The following is a 19,295-nucleotide window of genomic DNA, read 5'->3' as shown; positions in this document are numbered from 1 at the left end:
TCAAACAAACAAACAAACAAACAAACAAACAAACAAACATAAGTCAGTGTTAAAGTAATGGAGTATTGTCTTAGCCCTAAGGTCGCTTTGTGGGGTCCCTGAATACAATATACTAATATTTTATCAATCTTTTTCTGTAACATGTTTAATCAAAGCAGTTTAAACAGTCCTCGTTATATGTTCAAAAAATGTTTTCTTGTATATCCTATGGTTAATGTTTGACATCAACAGGATATCGGCGAGCGATGTATCTCAGCGAGGGGGCTCGACTGTGTGCATTTGTTGGGGAGACGGAGATGGCGCGAGACTTCTATAAGGAATCCGCAGATGCTGTGATTGGTAGAATAAAGGGAGGTAACCAGGACGAGCAGGAGGTCACCACACAGAGGTCTCTCCTGATGACAAACTTGTATGACCAAGGGTGGGTGATATGACGTATGTACAGTGTTGATCTAGATGGTTATATTCTTTGGGAACTTGATGTCATCTTGTGATCATAGATTCCATAGTTACTTATATAAACCCTATAAGAAGCTTAGATTGTCATGGGGGCGGTCGGGTAGCCTAGTGGTTGAAGCGTTCGCTCGTCGCGCCAAAGACCCGGGTTCGATTCCCGACATGGGTACAATGTGTGAAGCCCATTTCTGGTGTCCCCTGCCGTGATGTTGCTGGAATATTGCTATAAGCGGCGTAAAACCATACTTGCTCACTCATTTAGATTGTCATGCTATTTTGGCATGGCAGGGTTTTCCTTGCCGTAATTACTTGTGCAAAGTGTTGTAAACAAGCATCTGTGGTCTTGAAGACTTCCATACTTCCCCCGTGCACAGTGATTGCCTCCCTTGGGGTTTCTTGGCCACAATAGATTCTCAGTACCCGAATTAATGTATAATTACAGGCTGCCATGATTTAGCTGTGATATTGTAATATGTCTTGTCACTCACTCACTCACTCACTCACTCACTCACTCTCTCTCTCTCCAGATGGAGCTCCTGTAATAATGTTTTAGATATTATGTATGTGGTGGTAATATCATTCATGATACAAGTCCATGTCTCCAGGCCGATGACAGAAGAGAAGGCGGAGCTGGCATCAGCATCATGGAGAGCGACGCTGCAACACACCACCACTGCACCGCATACAACCTCTCTCCGAGCAGTCGAATCTCACTTCTGCTTTCACTCAGGAACAAACAGAAGACGAGGTACATGTCTGAGATTACCCTACACTTCAATGTTTCAATGTTCCATTTCAAATGCCTTACAGGAACTCCACACACATACAAATAGATTTGTCAAAACATTTGTGATACATCTCTCATTGCAAAGCTTTGTCCATAGTCGTGCCAAGATCCATGGATCCACCCAGATTTGATTTTTCAGAAATAATTTGACATACGGAAGCAATGAACGTCAACAGAGCACATTAAGCTGACAGCCAGGGAGTAATGATTTACTGTCCAAAGCAGTGTTAAAACCAACCCACTTTCTCACTTCATCACAATGATGGACAGCAATGTCTCCACGTGGAACCACACCTTGCAAAATGTGAACTCGCAATTGTCGGGTGTCCTCTGCATGACCTACCTTATTTGGAATATTTAATTTCTTTTGGACTTCCTGGAGGTTGAGGTCATGCCATTGTCCATGCTCTGAAATGTAACACAAATCGTAGGCCTAATAGTCTGATTGTATTCATTGGAAACAGGGGCGTTAGGGTAGCCTGGTGCTTAAAGCGTTTGTTCTTCATGCCAAAGCCCCAGGTTCAAATCCCCAAATGGGTAAAATGTGTGAAGCCCATTTCTGGTGTCCCTCAATGTGGTATTACTGGAATATTGCTGAAAACAGCATAAATCCCTGGTCACTCATTGGAAAACATTGTCATGTAAATTTGATACGTGTGATTCAATTTAACTATTTGCAAACAACTAGCGTTTATCCAGCTGATGGGACTTGTAGTGCATTCTATTTGCAACCATTTTGATTTTATGCATGACGATGTTTTGCATCTGGTAGGGGCGGTCGGATAGCCTAGTGGTTAAAGTGTTAGTTCGTCACGCCGAAGACCCGGGTTCGATTCCCGACATGAGCACATTGTGTGAAGCCCATTTCTGGTGTCCCCTGCGGTGATATTGCTGGAATATTGCTAAAAGCGGCGTAAAACCATACTCACTCACTCACATTTGCATCTGGTGAAACCATGTTAAAAGTTTAAATAAAGATTTTATTTCATGCAGATGTCAGTACATTGAGTCATCTGAAGGAAGGCCTGTGTTGGATCAAGTCTCTCCAGGGCTGCTGTCCCATGCTCACACTCCATCAGGCTGTGGTGGAGGCGTGGCTGGGGTGGGCGACAGATGCTGACACCACACTGAGACACATTGGGTAACTCACTCACTCACTCACTCACTCACTTACTCACTCACTCACTCCATCAGGCTGTGCTGGAGGCATGGCTGGGGTGGGCGACAGATGCTGACACCACACTGAGACACATTGGGTAACTCACTCACTCACTCACTCACTCACTCACTCACTCACTCCATCAGGCTGTGCTGGAGGCGTGGCTGGGGTGGGCGACAGATGCTGACACCATACTGAGACACATTGGGTAACTCACTCACTCACTCACTCACTCACTCACTCACTCACTCACTCCATCAGGCTGTGCTGGAGGCATGGCTGGGGTGGGCGACAGATGCTGACACCACACTGAGACACATTGGGTAACTCACTCGCTCACTCACTCACTCACTCACTCACTCACTCCATCAGGCTGTGCTGGAGGCGTGGCGGGGGTGGGCGACAGATGCTGACACCACACTGAGACACATTGGGTAACTCACTCACTCACTCACTCACTATCTCACTCACTCACTCACTCACTCACTCAGCCTGTGGTGTAGGCGTGGCAGCTGCCAACACCACACTGAGACACACTGGGTAACTCACTCACTCACTCACTCACTCACTCACTCACTCAGTCTGTGGTGTAGGAGTGACAGCTGCCGACACCACACTGAGACACATTGGGTAACTCACTCACTCACTCACTCACTCACCAACTCACTCCGTCAGACAGTGGTGGAGGCGTTGCTGGGATGGGCGACAGATGCTGACACCACACTGAGACACATTGGGTAACTCACTCACTCACTCACCAACTCACTCCATCAGACAGTGGTGGAGGCGTTGCTGGGATGGGCGACAGATGCTGACACCACACTGAGACACATGGGGTAACTCACTCACTCACTCACTCACCAACTCACTCCGTCAGACAGTGGTGGAGGCGTTATTGGGATGGGCGACAGATGCTGACACCACACTGAGACACATGGGGTAACTCACTCACTCACTCACCAACTCACTCCGTCAGACAGTGGTGGAGGCGTTACTGGGATGGGCGACAGATGCTGACACCACACTGAGACACATTGGGTAACTCACTCACTCACTCACTCACTCACTCACTGACACCACACTGAGACACATTAGGTTGCTCACTCACTCACTAACACATCAGGCTGTGGTGGAGGCGTGGTTGGGGTGGGCGACAGATGCTGAAACCACACTGACACACATTGGGTAACTCACTCACTCACTCACTCACTCACTCACTCACTCACCAACTCACTCCATCAGGCTGTGGTGGAGGCGTGGCTGGGGTGGGTGACAGATGCTGACACCATACTGAGACACATTGGGTAACTCACTCACTCACCAACTCACTCCATCAGGCTGTGGTGGAGGCGTGGCTGGGGTGGGCGACAGATGCTGACACCACACTGAGACACATTGGGTAACTCACTCACTCACTACCAACTCACTCCGTCAGACAGTGGTGGAGGCGTGGCTGGGATGGGCGACTGATGCCAACACCTCACTCACTCTCACTCACTCACTCACTCACTCACTCACTCACTCACTCACTCCATCAGCCTGTGGTGTAGGCATGACAGATGCCGACACCACACAGAGACACATTGGATAATTCACTCACTCACTCACCAACTCACTCTGTCAGTTGTGGAGGCGTGGCTGGGATGGGCGACTGATGCCAACACCTCACTCACTCACTCACTCACTCACTCACTCCATCAGCCTGTGGTGTAGGCGTGACAGATGCCGACACCACACAGACACATTGGGTAACTCACTCACACCTTAAGGCAGTGGTGTAGGCGTGGCTCTAACGGGCGACAGATGCTGACACCACACTCATTCACTCAATCACTCAATCACTCAATCACTCATTCAATCAATCACTCACTCCATCAGGCTGTGGTGAAGGCATGACTGGGATGGGTGACAGACTCACTCACTCACTCATTCACTATATAGAATTCTACATACTATCATTTTTGTTATAGTTATTGGGGTGCTTTTTCTCTGTTTCAGTGCACGTGCTATGTGGTTATGTGAGAAATGGGTGAACATCTTTGAGCTGGCGAAGGTCAAGGCTGTTTGTCCCCAGCCCTTGAAAGTGGTGTGGCGGACCCAGCTGGGACACATGCGGCTTGTATCGGGGCAGTATGTATTCCATCTCTTCACTCACTCACAACTAAGGGGATGTGGGTGGCCCAGCTGGGACACATGTGGCTTGTATCAGGGCAGTATGTATTCCATCTCTTCACTCACTCACTCACAACTAAGGGAATGTGGGTGGCCCAGCTGGGACACATGCGGCTTGTATTGGGGCAGTATGTATTCCATCTCTTCACTCACTCACAACTAAGGGGATGTGGGTGGCCCAGCTGGGACACATGTGGCTTGTATCAGGGCAGTATGTGTTCCATCTCTTCACTCACTCACTCACAACTAAGGGGATGTGGGTGGCCCAGCTGGGACACATGGGGCTTGTATCGGGGCAGTATGTATTCCATCTCTTCACTCACTCACTCACAACTAAGGGGATGTGGGTGGCCCAGCTGGGACACATGGGGCTTGTATCGGGGCAATATGTATTCCATCTCTTCACTCACTCACAACTAAGGGGATGTGGGTGGCCCAGCTGGGACACATGGGGCTTGTATCGGGGCAGTATGTATTCCATCTCTTCACTCACTCACAACTAAAGGGATGTGGGTGACCCAGCTGGGACACATGCGGCTTGTATCGGGGCAGTGTGTATTCCATCTCTTCACTCACTCACAACTAAGGAGATGTGGGTGGCCCAGCTGGGACACATGCGGCTTGTATCGGGGCAGTATGTATTCCATCTCTTCACTCACTCACAGCTAAGGGGATGTGGGTGGCCCAGCTGGGACACATGCGGCTTGTATCGGGGCAGTATGTATTCCATCTCTTCACTCACTCACTCACTCACAACTAAGGGGATGTGGGTGGCCCAGCTGGGACACATGCGGCTTGTATCGGGGCAGTGTGTATTCCATCTCTTCACTCACTCACAACTAAGGAGATGTGGGTGGCCCAGCTGGGACACATGCGGCTTGTATCGGGGCAGTATGTATTCCATCTCTTCACTCACTCACAGCTAAGGGGATGTGGGTGGCCCAGCTGGGACACATGCGGCTTGTATCGGGGCAGTATGTATTCCATCTCTTCACTCACTCACTCACTCACAACTAAGGGGATGTGGGTGGCCCAGCTGGGACACATGCGGCTTGTATCGGGGCAGTATGTATTCCATCTCTTCACTCACTCACAACTAAGGGGATGTGGCGGACATAGCTGGAACACATGCGGCTTGTATCGGGGCAGTATGTATTCCATCTCTTCACTCATTCACAACTAAGGGGATGTGGGTGGCCCAGCCAACTGAAGCACTGCAACTTGTGGAACCGGGTTGCATCCTTCAAGTGTGACAGAATCCTATGATGATGAGTTGTAATCCCAGATACTTGGTTTGTCTGCACCAGTCCTGTGTTTTTCATCTCAGTGGTCAACACTTCTGACCTAAATTTCACACTTGGAATAGACAACGTACTGTATTTACCATAATAGGTGCCCCAGGTGCTAAGAAAATGGACAAATCTGACCACTTATTGAAACTCTACACAACAAGTTGAGTTTGTGAGATTTGAAGAGATCTAGTGGTAGTTCAAATGTCGATGAAACTCTTTTGATAAAAGGGGCGGTCAGGTAGCCTAGTGGTTTAAGCATTTGCTCGTCATGCCAAAGAGTGGGGTTCAATTCCCAACATGGGTACAATGTGTGAAGCCATTTCTGGTGTCTGCAGTGATATTGCTGGAATATTGCTAAGAGTGGGGTAAAACCATACTCACTTACTCACTTTTGATGATAGTTACTACCAGTTATACACCCAAGGAAAAGAATTTATGGATGTAAACTTCTGTATTATGGGGAACGCAACATTTCGGAGTATATACTTACTCACCCGATCAAGGAGTAAGTATATAATCTGAAAAGTTGTGTTTCTCATAATACAGAAGTTGACATCCATAAATTATCTTCCTTATGTGGTTCACTTCTGAATTCCTTAATTATACACCCCTCCTGCATTCTGTAATATTCTGTAGATAAGTGTTTGTCCTTTTACAGGGACACTTATAAAGATTACTTACTGATTGGTCTGAGAGTTAAATCTGATGTCCTCAAAATGGCCTGTCTTATCTAATATTGTGCCTGTCTTGCACACAGAATATTTGAATTGATTTTATTGTACATAACAAATGCCTGAGATTTCAGTTGTACTTTAACTATTAATGACAAGATGTCCCAACACAAAACCTTCTGTGTAGTATGGATGTGTTCAATCTTTTTAAAATCAGATCTTAGTTCTCGCTGCCGCTAAACAAAGATCTGAGGACATCCATCAAGGATGAACAACCTTTCGGGAATTTTCACTGACCAATGAAATGACTAACAAGAAGTCAACATTAGCCAATCAGAAAGCAGTTTTCTCAAGGTTTACGGCACTATGAATACACACAAGCACTTTTTACAACTAGCAACTTCCATTCCAGACTACACTTTGAAATAATATCAATTCAAAATTTGAAAACTGAACAACAGAAATTTCTGGAATGTCTAACACATGGCCGATATTGTATGGCAGTATTTCCCATCGGCTATGGAATGTCTATTCTGTTTTAGATGTTTATCCTATTGAAGTGAGAGATTGATGATGACTTTGACGGAATCAGTCATACAGCTGTAACTGTTTTTCGGAATAACCCATATTAACCGGTTCGAGGTTGCATGATAAGAAAACACATTCTGACTGTAACTTTTTCGATCTGGTAAGCGATGCTCTGATTGGTCATTCTGACTGGACCAATAATGGGATGTCCTCAGATCTTTGTTTAGCAGTAACGAGATGTGATTTTAAAGAAATCGAGATATGTTACATACAGAAGTATTACCTGATGTTTTCAGACAATGTTATGAAGCTGACTTCATAGCACAGACAAACCTGCATCTACATTTGACAACAGACGGCTTCCTGTCAGGTGACCTCCAGATGGTGCTGCCACCTATCAGGGCCCTTAACCTGGATCCTTACACAGGGTAGGTGATTGGTGTACTCTCAATACAAACTATAGAAATCTAGACTTGCCAAAGTATTGAAGAACCTCTTTGAGAGTTTGGAGATATTTTTGTTTCAGGGTTTGTGTTCGAGACCAGCACTATGTTATACCAGTCAGTTGTTCATATGACAATGTGCACTCTCTGTGTTCCAGTATTCATGTGTTCCAGGCTCTGTCCACTGTTCCCTGGCTATGACATAAGTAATCTCTGTGTTTCAGTATTCATGTGTTCCAGGCTCTGTCCACTATTCCCTGGCTATGACATAAGTAATCTCTGTGTTTCAGTATTCATGTGTTCCAGGCTCTGTCCACTATTCCCTGGCTATGACATAAGTAATCTCTGTGTTCCAGTATTCATGTGTTCCAGGCTCTGTCCACTGTTCCCTGGCTATGACATAAGTAATCTCTGTGTTCCAGTATTCATGTGTTCCAGCCTCTGTCCACTATTCCCTGACTATGACATAAGTAATCTCTGTGTTTCAGTGTCTATGTGTTCAAGACACTGTCCACTGTTCCCTGGCTATGACATAAGTAATCTCTGTGTTTCAGTGTCCATGTGTTCAAGACACTGTCCACTGTTCCCCAGCCCTGGCACTCCCTCAACTCCTGCAGGTTTCTCATAGAGGCCTCCAACTACAATGGTATGGCATTTTGGTTGTAATACCTTTATTTGCAAATCTGCCTGTCACAAGTTTCACAAAAGTGGATTAAAACTGATACTTTTTACCTAATCTGTTTGAATTATTGCAGTGATAAAAAAAATCAAACTTGGTCAGTATGGGAAAGACTTTAACCCTTTGACATTGTTATACATGTTATTTTTTATTCACCTTTCCAACAGTTCTTTTAAACTTTAAAACAATGTTTCTATAATTTATCTTTATTATTTCATTTCCTTGGTCATTCCGGGGGCATGGGTGACCCAGTCATCCAAGGCGCCGCAATTTATTGAGTAGATGCCTATGATTTTTGGTTCAAATCCTGGTTTGCCCCAATTGTTTCTTGGTTTGTCAGCACCATATCTGTGCCGGTGGGTTTCACCAAGTGGTAAACGTCTGAGACCTGCATTACTTTAGGCTTTTCACCAATGTTGCCATGATATAGCTGGAATACTGTTCAAAGCAACTTGAAGCCCAGCTCATTCACTCACTCATGGGGGTCAGTTCACACAACAGAACAGTATGCACGCACACATGCACACACGCACGCAGATTTTACTTGATTACAAATGAACGACTTTTACAACAAGCGTGGGTTGCTAAAGACCTACTGTAAACAGGGAATTTTTTGCGACCGTTTTATTATTGCGAGTTTTGCAAACGAGACTCAATTGCAAAAATTAAAAACGCAAAAATAAGTATAAATAATACATACATACTTTATTCATTGCAACGCGTCATCAAATGTTGAAATCATCAACCAGAACCACAAGTTACTCAATAAGTTAAAAACACAAATGAATACAGAATGGTCACACAATACATCACAAATGACAGTGTAAACAGACCAGTCAGTGTCACTGTTACCTCACAGTAATCCTGCCTTCTTCCAACCTCGCTTGATTGCGTCAGTGTCCTTTGCAATTTTGTCCACAATTTCATTTGCATACCAACTCACAGTCATGACAATGAGTTGAGTCAACTATCGTATTTGATCATTTGTCGCAATCCCTTCCGGTCAACTTTCCGGCCAACTCAGATTAACTAGCTTCGGAGAGAAGCTGTCTATTGTTTGGTAATCGAGAGGTCATCTCAACACGGCAACTCGCAAAAATATCTCGTCACAGTATTGTCTTTGGTGTGGTATTCGCAATATTTTAACGGCGTAGAAATAAAGCTGTTTACAGTATTCTTCCCCGAATCTTCACAGGTTTTTGCACCTTATATTTTCAGGTGGATTTATTGCCCCAACCTTTGTGCAGCTGTATGAAAATGAGAGTGGAGACACAGTGCAACTAGCTAGTAAAACTATTGCGATGAATGGCATACCGTTGCACGACTTTACATTCTTCTGGACAGCAGCCAATGGCAACAGGACAAAGTTGAACCTTTTCTCTCGTCTGAGAAAATCTGTTAGAGATGTAAGGAACTTGGACATTCACAATTGGACAGTTGGTTGGACCTGTCCAGGGTTGAACACTCACTCACTGACTCACTCACATTTGAAAATATGATTTCTTTGGAAGATTAAATACTCTGCCTCAAGTGTTGTTGCACAAAATATGCTCTTAAATGCCGAAACATTTGTTATTGAATACTGAAACATTTGACCTCAAAGATGTCAATACATGCACTTTACCTTTGAAGATTTTCCTCAAAATGTAAATACTGAAACAGCTGTTCTTGTTGTAGGAAAAAGTATCTTATTTTGAGTCAACCCGGGATCCTGACATTACACAGTTTGTGGAGGGCAATGAGGAATGGGTGTCAGTCATGACACAATCCATTGACTACTGCTATAACAAGGGATTCTCTATGGGCGGCAATGTGAGTACACCTTGTCAACTTCAGGGGCCCATATGGAGGGGGATATGTGAGTACACCTTGTCAACTTCAGGGCCCATATGGAGGGGGATATGTGAGTACACCTTGTCAACTTCAGGGGCCCATATGGAGGGGGATTTGTGAGTACACCTTGTCAACTTCAGGGGCCCATATGGAGGGGGATATGTGAGTATACCTTGTCAACTTTAGGGCCCGTATGGAGGGGGATATGTGAGTACACCTTGTCAACTTCAGGGCCCGTATGGAGGGGGATATGTGAGTACACCTTGTCAACTTCAGGGCCCATATGGAGGGGGATATGTGAGTACACCTTGTCAACTTCAGGGCCCATATGGAGGGGGATATGTGAGTATACCTTGTCAACTTCAGGGCCCGTATGGAGGGGGATATGTGAGTACACCTTGTCAACTTCAGGGCCCGTATGGAGGGGGATATGTGAGTACACCTTGTAAACTTCAGGGCCCGTATGGAGGGGGATATGTGAGTACACCTTGTCAACTTCAGGGGCCCATATGGAGGGGGATATGTGAGTACACCTTGTCAACTTCAGGGCCCATATGGAGGGGGATATGTGAGTACACCTTGTCAACTTCTGGGGCCCATATGGAGGGGGATATGTGAGTACACCTTGTCAACTTCTGGGGCCCATATGGAGGGGGATATGTGAGTACACCTTGTCAACTTCAGGGCCCATATGGAGGGGGATATGTGAGTACACCTTGTCAACTTCTGGGGCCCATATGGAGGGGGATATGTGAGTACACCTTGTCAACTTCAGGGCCCATATGGAGGGGGATATGTGAGTACACCTTGTCAACTTCAGGGGACCATATGGAGGGATATGTGAGTACACCTTGTCAACTTCTGGGGCCCATATGGAGGGGGATATGTGAGTACACCTTGTCAACTTCAGGGGCCCATATGGAGGGGGATATGTGAGTACACCTTGTCAACTTCAGGGGCCCATATGGAGGGGGATATGTGAGTACACCCTGCCAACTTCAGGGGCCCATATGGAGGGGGATATGTGAGTACACCTTGTCAACTTCAGGGGCCCGTATGGAGGGGGATATGTGAGTACACCTTGTCAACCTCAGGGGCCCACATGGAGGGGGATGTATGGAACTGTATTTCATTTTGTTGATCAATGTGACGATAAAACCTATACCTATATATAAAAGACGATACTATCAATAAAAGCAACCAGAGCACTTACCGTTGCCGCAATAAGTGGATACTTATAGGGAAAAAACAATAACAAAGGCAACAATGAGGCCCGGGTAATTGCTGTGGATCAGTGCCCCTTTAAGGACTGTACGCCTTGCTATTGACACATGTAACTCATTGTTAGTTTGTTGACTGTTAATTTTTAAGACCTATTGAAATAGTACTCACAACTAACCTTTTATGTTAATTGTGTAATCCCAACTTATCATCTTTTCAGGCACTTCACTATGTTAGGCATTCTCTGAAGAAAATCAAGAAATGTGAAACTGCATTGAAGAAATCCCGAAACAAGAAAGCCCTTTTGAAACTTGAAGGTGCCAAAACAAAACTTCGAGAGATGCAATGTGATAAGTTTGGGTTGGAGATTGTGGAGTACTTTGTGTACGGGGAAACACTCTTCCTGCTGCTGATGTGTGATGAGTGTACTGGCATCAAAGTTGTAAGTGAATTTCTTGTCTTATCAGGGTGGTGGGATAGCATTGTGTTATAAGCATCGGTGGCCCAGGATTGATTCCTCACATGGGTAAGTTATGTGAAGCTTATAATTCCTATGAATACCTTACCTCTATTACATCTTTGACATTAAATTCCTGCAATGGCTGTAATCACACTATAAAATCTTTAGATGTTACAACCTCCTCTTCACTGCCAACATATATAAAAGTTGTGAGGCAAACCCTATCCTCCATACTAATGCAACTGTGCATGCACGAGTCAGGAAAGCGTCACTTCTTTCCTGTGTGGCCAGATATAAAGAATCAAATTTTTGTTATCACATCTAAACAAGTGATACACATAAGGAAAAGAATATATGGATGTCAACTTCTTTGTTATGAGGAACACAACATTTCGGAGTATATGCTTACTCCTTCATCAGGTGAATGAATGCCATGAGGCAGAGAGCATATATGTATAGGTAAGGACATCAAAATAAGATGCTAGGGGTGCTGTCTCCCCAAGAGAGGGGAGATCTGGTTGCCTGTCCCATCCTCCCCTGTTTGAAAAGGAGTACATTTGGTTGACAGGTCGGTGATGCAAGGGGTGCTGTCTCCCCAAGAAAGAAGCCTCAGAACCCACACATCCCCTTTAAACCTGAATGAGGTTTTTAAAACTATAAAACTGCATGTAGATACTGGTAGATCAAAATCAAAAGAGAAATCAAATTATGACATGGTATTGTCGACCAGGGTTCACCACTCATCTTGTTAGGCCTTGTCTGCAGACTCTCCTGACAAAAGAAATGTCATTAGCAAGTCTCACAAATCACTGTCTTACTGTAGTAGCGGGTAGGCTCCAGTTAGGGAAGCAAAACACAGAACAAGCTAGGATGTCAGTTGACAGCTGGACTTTATTTGATGTGCAATGCACATACTCTAGGTGCTTCAAATATGCATAAAAATACAATGAAAATGAGGGGATGAAGACAGAGATCAATCTCCTCCAAGTTGTCAACAGCAAGTTAGAAAAAGCTTGTGCAGCTGTTGTACAGCCTTGCACATACTGTTACACGGTACAACCAAGCTTACAGCAACACCTCAGACGATATGAGGTCAGCCTCCTATTGCTGTTATGCAGCACGTGTGTTGTGCAGGTCAAGCCACAGGTCTCAGTAAGAGAAATACACAGGTCCCATCGAGAGTCCATGGTGCACATGATATCCCGGCACTTGAAACACATAGTATGGGATCCATAGTAATCTGATGAGTTCCACAATTCTCACAGAGTAATGGAGAGTCCATTTTCAAAAACTTAAACACAAACTCAACTTGTGTGAATGATCTTGCAAGATGATGCTAAACTTTCAGATCATTTGTTTAACTGTGCAAAATCTTTTAAGTATATATCAATGAAAGAATAAACCAAAATTGTGACTTTGAAAACTGGGGAAATTTTTTATTTCCTTGTTGCCCCGAGGTCATACAGAAAAGAAGAGACATATTCTTGCTTTTCACGTGCACAGTTTTGATACTACTACCCATGCAACTGCTCATTAGATAACTGAAAGTGAAGAGAACGTCTGATGAAAAATCTAAAGATGTTGACAGTGGGAGAACGGCCAAAACAGAAATTGTTGCTGTGATGTAATAGAGGTAAGGTATTCAAAGGAATTATGTGAGTTTGGATGGTCATACCTATATTAATGAGTGAGTTGTGTTTCACACCACTTTTAACAGTATTCCAGTTATGTCATGGCATATCAGCTTGATGTGGGAAGAAAGCCTGAAGTGATGCAGGTGTCAGACATATACCACTCTGGTGCAACCCATGAGCACCGGCAGGTATGGTGCTGACAAACCTAGCTTAATAACTGGGGAGAAACCAGAATTTGAATCCATGATCATAGGTTTCCAGTGTGCCCAAGGGACACTACTCTGCACAGCAAGGTGCCCTGCCTTAGATGGTTGGACTGCCCATGCCTCCTCATATCTGTATGACTGAGTGAGTGAGTATGGTTTTACGCTGCTTTTAGCAATATTCCAGCAATATCACGGCGGGGGGACACCAGAAATGGGCTTCACACATTGTACCCATGTCGGGAATCGAACCCGGGTCTTCGGTGTGACGAGCGAACGCTTTAACCACTAGGTTACCCGACCGCCCCCATATCTGTATGAAAACCAACAGACTTGAAAATAACATGTGATTGAACTATTGATTGATAGTGCTTCTACAGACTAAAAAAAAATTCTATTTATTTACAGGTCTTTGATTGCAGCAGCTTGGAAGCCTTTATGGATCCCAAGATCCAAGTAATTGTAAAAACAGGTCGAGAATACAAACAAGGAGAGACAATCAGCAGACAGAGAAGTAACAGTATTGCCCATGGCCGTGTGATGTGGATTGTGCTAGAGTCTGCAAGGAATAACAGGTGCCCCTTCAGTTCATCTTCCCGAGGCAAGAGAGTTAACTGACTTTAAAAGTCCAGTTTCCATCCTTGCCAAACTAGGCTGGAATTACTGGACACGATCGTAGTGCCACCATTGGCTATTACCAGTTATGACCCTTTTAAGCCTGTCCTATGGACCAATCAGATTCCACCTCTCTCATCACTTGCGTTTGCTTCACACAAAATGGTGGCGCCGAGTCAGGACGATCTGATCGATAATCAAGATCTATATTGTGATAAAACAGTCTTAGATCGTGAAACGCATCAAATCATGTGAGCACCTTGATTAAAAACATGAAAAGATTTGGAAAATATCTGCTGACAACGAGTTGGTGGTGCACATGCTTTGCAAATCCTGCAATCAACCGAAATCTGCACGACCGTTTATGAACCGGATTTCGATTTCGGTGCGCGATTTTGATTGGACTATGCATAGACTCGTTAGTCCAGCCAAAATGTAACTCCATAATACCAGCCTAGTTCGGCAAGGGTGGGAACTGGACTTTTACAGTCAGTTAACTCTCTTGCCTCGGGAAGATGCTTCAATTTGGTGACAAACAAGACTGAAACACCAGTGTTACCATAGGGGTAGAGTCCATTGACAGGAAGTGTTAATGTAAGCCTATATAGTTCATTAGCAAAGTGAAACATTCTCATACTGTTGTCCACTGGGGAGTTACCGCAGGTTGAATTGACGGGAACTGTAGGCTGAGGTAGAATGACAAGAAATGCAACACTACATTCTTCATATAGTGGAGGGGGCATGGGTAGCCGAGTCATTTAAGGTGCCGCTATTCCTTGTGCTGAGTTGTGTCCCTTGTTGCTTGGTCATTGCTTCGAGGGCGGTCGGGTAGCCTAGTGGTTATAGTGTTCGCTCGTCATGCCGAAGACCCGTTTTGATTCCCGACATGGGTACAATGTGTGAAGTCCATTTCTGGTGTCCCCTGCCGTGATATTGCTGGAATATTGCTAAAAGTGGCGTAAAACCAAACTCACTCACTCATTGGTTCGAATCCCATTTCGCCCTGTTTATGTTTCAAGGTCTGTAAGCATCATAACTGTGTTTGTGGGTTTCACCTAAGTAATAAACATCTGACACCTGCATCACATGGGCTTTCCCCTAAAGTTAAGCTGTTATGCCATGCTATAACTGAAATAATGTTCAAACAGGCATTAAACCCAACTCAGTCACATGTACTAGAAATACTGTGCTAGGCTATAATACATTTGTGGGACAGGTTCCCAAAAGGTCACATGTAAAGAGAGACTGTCCACCACAGGACATGTTTGTTTGCTGCAGGTTGCTTCATGTGTACGGCCAGGGAGGAACGCTGCTGATGGAGAAACACCTGCTGACAGGGGAGGAGATGCAGACACCACTAGTTCACGGCACAATGTTGTATGGCATAGCTCCAGACAGGCACAGGTGACGTTGCCACTTATCAACCAACCTGTCAGTTACTACTCTCTTACTACTCTCAGTTAAAGGGGTTGTCCACCATGTACTGCTGTGTGAGTGACATCAGTTAAAGGGGGTGTTCACCATGTACTGCTGTGTGAGTGACATCAGTTAAAGGGGGTGTTCACCATGTACTGCTGTGTGAGTGACATCAGTTAAAGGGGGTGTTCACCATGTACTGCTGTGTGAGTGACATCAGTTAAAGGGGGTGTTCACCATGTACTGCTGTGTGAGTGACATCAGTTAAAGGGGATGTTCACCATGTACTGCTGTGTGAGTGACATCAGTTAAAGGGGCTGTTCCCCATGTACTGCTGTGTGAGTGACATCAGTTAAAGGGGGATGTTCACCATGTACTGCTGTGTGAGTGACATCAGTTAAAGGGGGTGTTCACCATGTACTGCTGTGTGAGTGACATCAGTTAAAGGGGGTGTTCACCATGTACTGCTGTGTGAGTGACATCAGTTAAAGGGGGTGTTCACCATGTACTGCTGTGTGAGTGACATCAGTTAAAGGGGGTGTTCACCATGTACTGCTGTGTGAGTGACATCAGTTAAAGGGGGTGTTCACCATGTACTGCTGTGTGAGTGACATCAGTTAAAGGGGGTGTTCACCATGTACTGCTGTGTGAGTGACATCAGTTAAAGGGGTTGTTCACCATGTACTGCTGTGTGGTTGACTTCAGTTAAAGGGGGATGTTCACGATGTACTGCTGTGTGACTGTCACTGTTGCAAATCTTCTATAGTTCAATCTGTTTTTACAACCTTTGCAGAAGTGTCCGACAATACGTTACTTTATTCTTGATATTGTTGTATCACAGCGTGTTGTGTGATCAGCTGACTGGCGGTGAGCCAATCAGAGGCTGTGTGGTTGATTGGGACATTGTTGACCTGCTGGTGCTGCCCTCTGTCCTTCTGGTTCATTCGGAGATCGGTCTCCACATCCTGTGTCCAAACTCCCTGCAGCTGAACTGCATCACTGTCACCACCAACACGTAAGTAGAGGCCGTAGCTATATCTCCATGTGTACATCGTGATAACGTCATCTGTATGTGGGTAGTCAGTCAAAGCTATCTCATTAAAATCAGATCTTAGTTCTCGCTACCGCTAAACAAAGATCTGAGGACATCCCATTACGGGTCAGACCGACCTTTCGCGAACTTTGACCAATGGAATGACCAATCAGAAGGCAGCTTTCTCATGCTTTACGGCACTAATTTCAAATTGTTTCGAAACATATTTTGGCAAATTCTTGATTACAAATTTGAAACCTGATCAAAAGAACATTCTGGAATGGCTATTAGATGGTCTAGATTGTATGGATTCAGTCGTTAAACCTGTATCTATCGTTCGGCATATCCCGTGTTAATGTTTTCGAGGCTGTACGATTAGAAATCACATTCCAACTGTCACTTTCATGATCTGGTAAGTGATGCTCTGATTGGTCGGATGAAAGGTCGTTCTGACGTGACCTCTAATGGGATGTCTTCAGATCTTTGTTTAGCGGTAATTAGAGAACTAAGATCTGATTTTAATGAGATTGTCAGTCACAGCAAATAAAGTCGCAGACCCAAATATAAGATGTTCATTATTAGGAATTATGCCCTTTGAAAGATTTATGACTGGCATTTCCTCCACTGCCGGTGCTCCTGTGGGACGTCTTTCTTCAGTTGGGGGCATGGTGGCCCAGTCATCTAAGTAGCCACAAATCACTGTCCCTTGGGCACACCAGAAGTTTAGGACTGCGGGTTCGAATCCCGGTTCATGCTGATAATGTTTCTAGGTTTATCAGCACCATACCCATGCTCGTGGGTTTCACCAAAAGGGTAAACGTCCGAAACCTACATCACTTCAAACTTTCCTCCTACATTAAGCTGACACGTTGGGATACTGTTCAAAGTGGCATTAAATCCAACTCACCCACTAACTCAGGTCAATTGTACTTACAGAAATGTAGGATTTGTTTGTTTGTTTGTTTGTTTGTTTTTGTTTTTTTGGTTTGTTGTTGTTGTTGTTGTTTAACGCCACACTCGGCAATATTCCAGCTCTATGATGGCAGTCTGTAAATAATCATGTCTGGACCAGACAATGCAGTGTTTGACATCATAAGCATCAATCTACACAATTGGGATACGATGACATGCATCAACCAAGTCAGCGAGTCTGACTACCCGATCCCGTAAGTTGCCTCTTACGACAAGCATGGTCACCTTTTATGGCAAGCATGGGTTGATGAAGACCTATTGTACCCTGGATCTTCACGGGTGTGAGAAATGTAGGAAGATGTGCCATGTTCATTCAAGTCTCCAACTTCACTCTTGACTTTTTCAACAGAAATATAAATTTCAGTATAAATGTTTTGAGTTATACAGATGAGTATTTAAGACACTTGGTTCCTCCACAGACACTCCCTGTCCCTGAGTTCAGACCAGAGGACGATAGAAGCTCCCAATCTGTCCACAGTTCAGATCATTGGAGAGAGGGTCCTGCCAGACACAGATGATGGCAGCAAGCAGTACGGGACTGCCGTGGCAGCAGACAATCACCTCCTCCTGTTCCAAGGCCGTGAGGCTGAGGTCGGTTTGTGTATCGCGGCGCCGGGACATGCTAAAGAGTTCTGTTGGGTGAATAGAGATGGTGAGTGGGTTAATGAAGTTAATGTGGCATTTGTGTTGTGATCGTTGTGTCCGTAAGATTCCTTCTTTTCACGAGCTGTCACCACATTACTTGTCCTCCAACACGACCCCTGTATATTGTAAAGAAGGCCTTGTTACGCCACTTGTGTAAAATAAATGTCTTCTGATTCTCTACACACGATGTTTGTCCACAATAATTATGCACATACATAAAAATGTTTGTGTATTTGTGCAAAATACTATTATCTTTTTCCAAGGGAGATAATTATTTGATCAAAAGTATGCCTACAAGATGACAACAGAGAAAGTGGACATAATCTGTGTTGACTCCCAGGTTAGATGTTAACAGTACTCTAGGTCTTTGATAAGACTCAGTCACAGCCCTGGTTCAAGAAATGCTGTATGACCCGAGGTAGATATCAAGTGCAAAGTTACCTCCCTTATCCCTGCCAATTGTTCAAACACCAGATTAGCTCTGATTATGATCTAATGATCTTATTAGAATATTATTTTGGTGGAAAAACAGAGTTGAAAGATAGATTTCGTGGTTTATGCTGACGACCTGACTGTTTATATACGACAGATATATTTTTCCAGAATTTAATTGCCAATAATTAAGGGTGCATATAACACACGAGTGCGTATTATACACCAATAAGTAAGTATTGCGTACATTGATCAATCGGAAGGGGTGCTAATTGGGATTGGTCACTTGCCAATATATCAGCAAATATCGCCGTGAGCGCTTTTTAGAGCGGGGCGCTTATAGAAGTTGATGTACTGGTGGTTTGACAGAACTATATCATTGCCGTAGGTTTCACTAAAATGGTATCTCTGTATTTGGCTGATAGCGAGACAGTCTTTCCCAAACATTTTGAGTCCACTGGCCCAAACATGACTCTCAACATCTTTTTCAGTTGATTTTCATGTTATTATGTGGACAATTATTAGTTGAGCTTACAAGACCAAACAGAATGTTATAAGACTTGAATTAGTCTTCAGATTAGTGGCAAAACTCATAAAATGGTCACATATATTAGAGTTTTACTCAACCAACTTTCTCCAAAATT

The 19,295-nt window shown here is 44.4% G+C and overlaps 1 protein-coding gene across 1 annotated transcript in view; it reads left to right on the top strand.

Moving 5' to 3' along the window:
- LOC139449784 (uncharacterized) overlaps positions 1-19,295 on the top strand; it is a 31,140-nt gene that overhangs the window by 10,036 nt on the left and 1,809 nt on the right. The window contains exons 5-17 of the mRNA XM_071231312.1: positions 232-421; positions 1,062-1,204; positions 2,237-2,384; positions 4,401-4,532; positions 7,362-7,493; positions 8,063-8,154; positions 9,406-9,593; positions 9,865-9,999; positions 11,462-11,683; positions 13,947-14,113; positions 15,432-15,557; positions 16,411-16,584; positions 17,994-18,226. Coding sequence (XP_071087413.1) covers positions 232-421; positions 1,062-1,204; positions 2,237-2,384; positions 4,401-4,532; positions 7,362-7,493; positions 8,063-8,154; positions 9,406-9,593; positions 9,865-9,999; positions 11,462-11,683; positions 13,947-14,113; positions 15,432-15,557; positions 16,411-16,584; positions 17,994-18,226 — 2,082 coding nt within the window. The remainder of the gene's footprint in view (positions 1-231; positions 422-1,061; positions 1,205-2,236; positions 2,385-4,400; positions 4,533-7,361; positions 7,494-8,062; positions 8,155-9,405; positions 9,594-9,864; positions 10,000-11,461; positions 11,684-13,946; positions 14,114-15,431; positions 15,558-16,410; positions 16,585-17,993; positions 18,227-19,295) is intronic.

The sequence above is a fragment of the Haliotis cracherodii genome, unplaced genomic scaffold (genome assembly GCF_022045235.1).
Source record: "Haliotis cracherodii isolate W230 unplaced genomic scaffold, xgHalCrac1.p SCAF_8, whole genome shotgun sequence".
NCBI classification, from domain to species: Eukaryota; Metazoa; Mollusca; class Gastropoda; order Lepetellida; family Haliotidae; genus Haliotis; species Haliotis cracherodii.
Note: the sequence above shows the minus strand (reverse complement) of the source record. Positions and strands in the feature narration are given on the sequence as shown.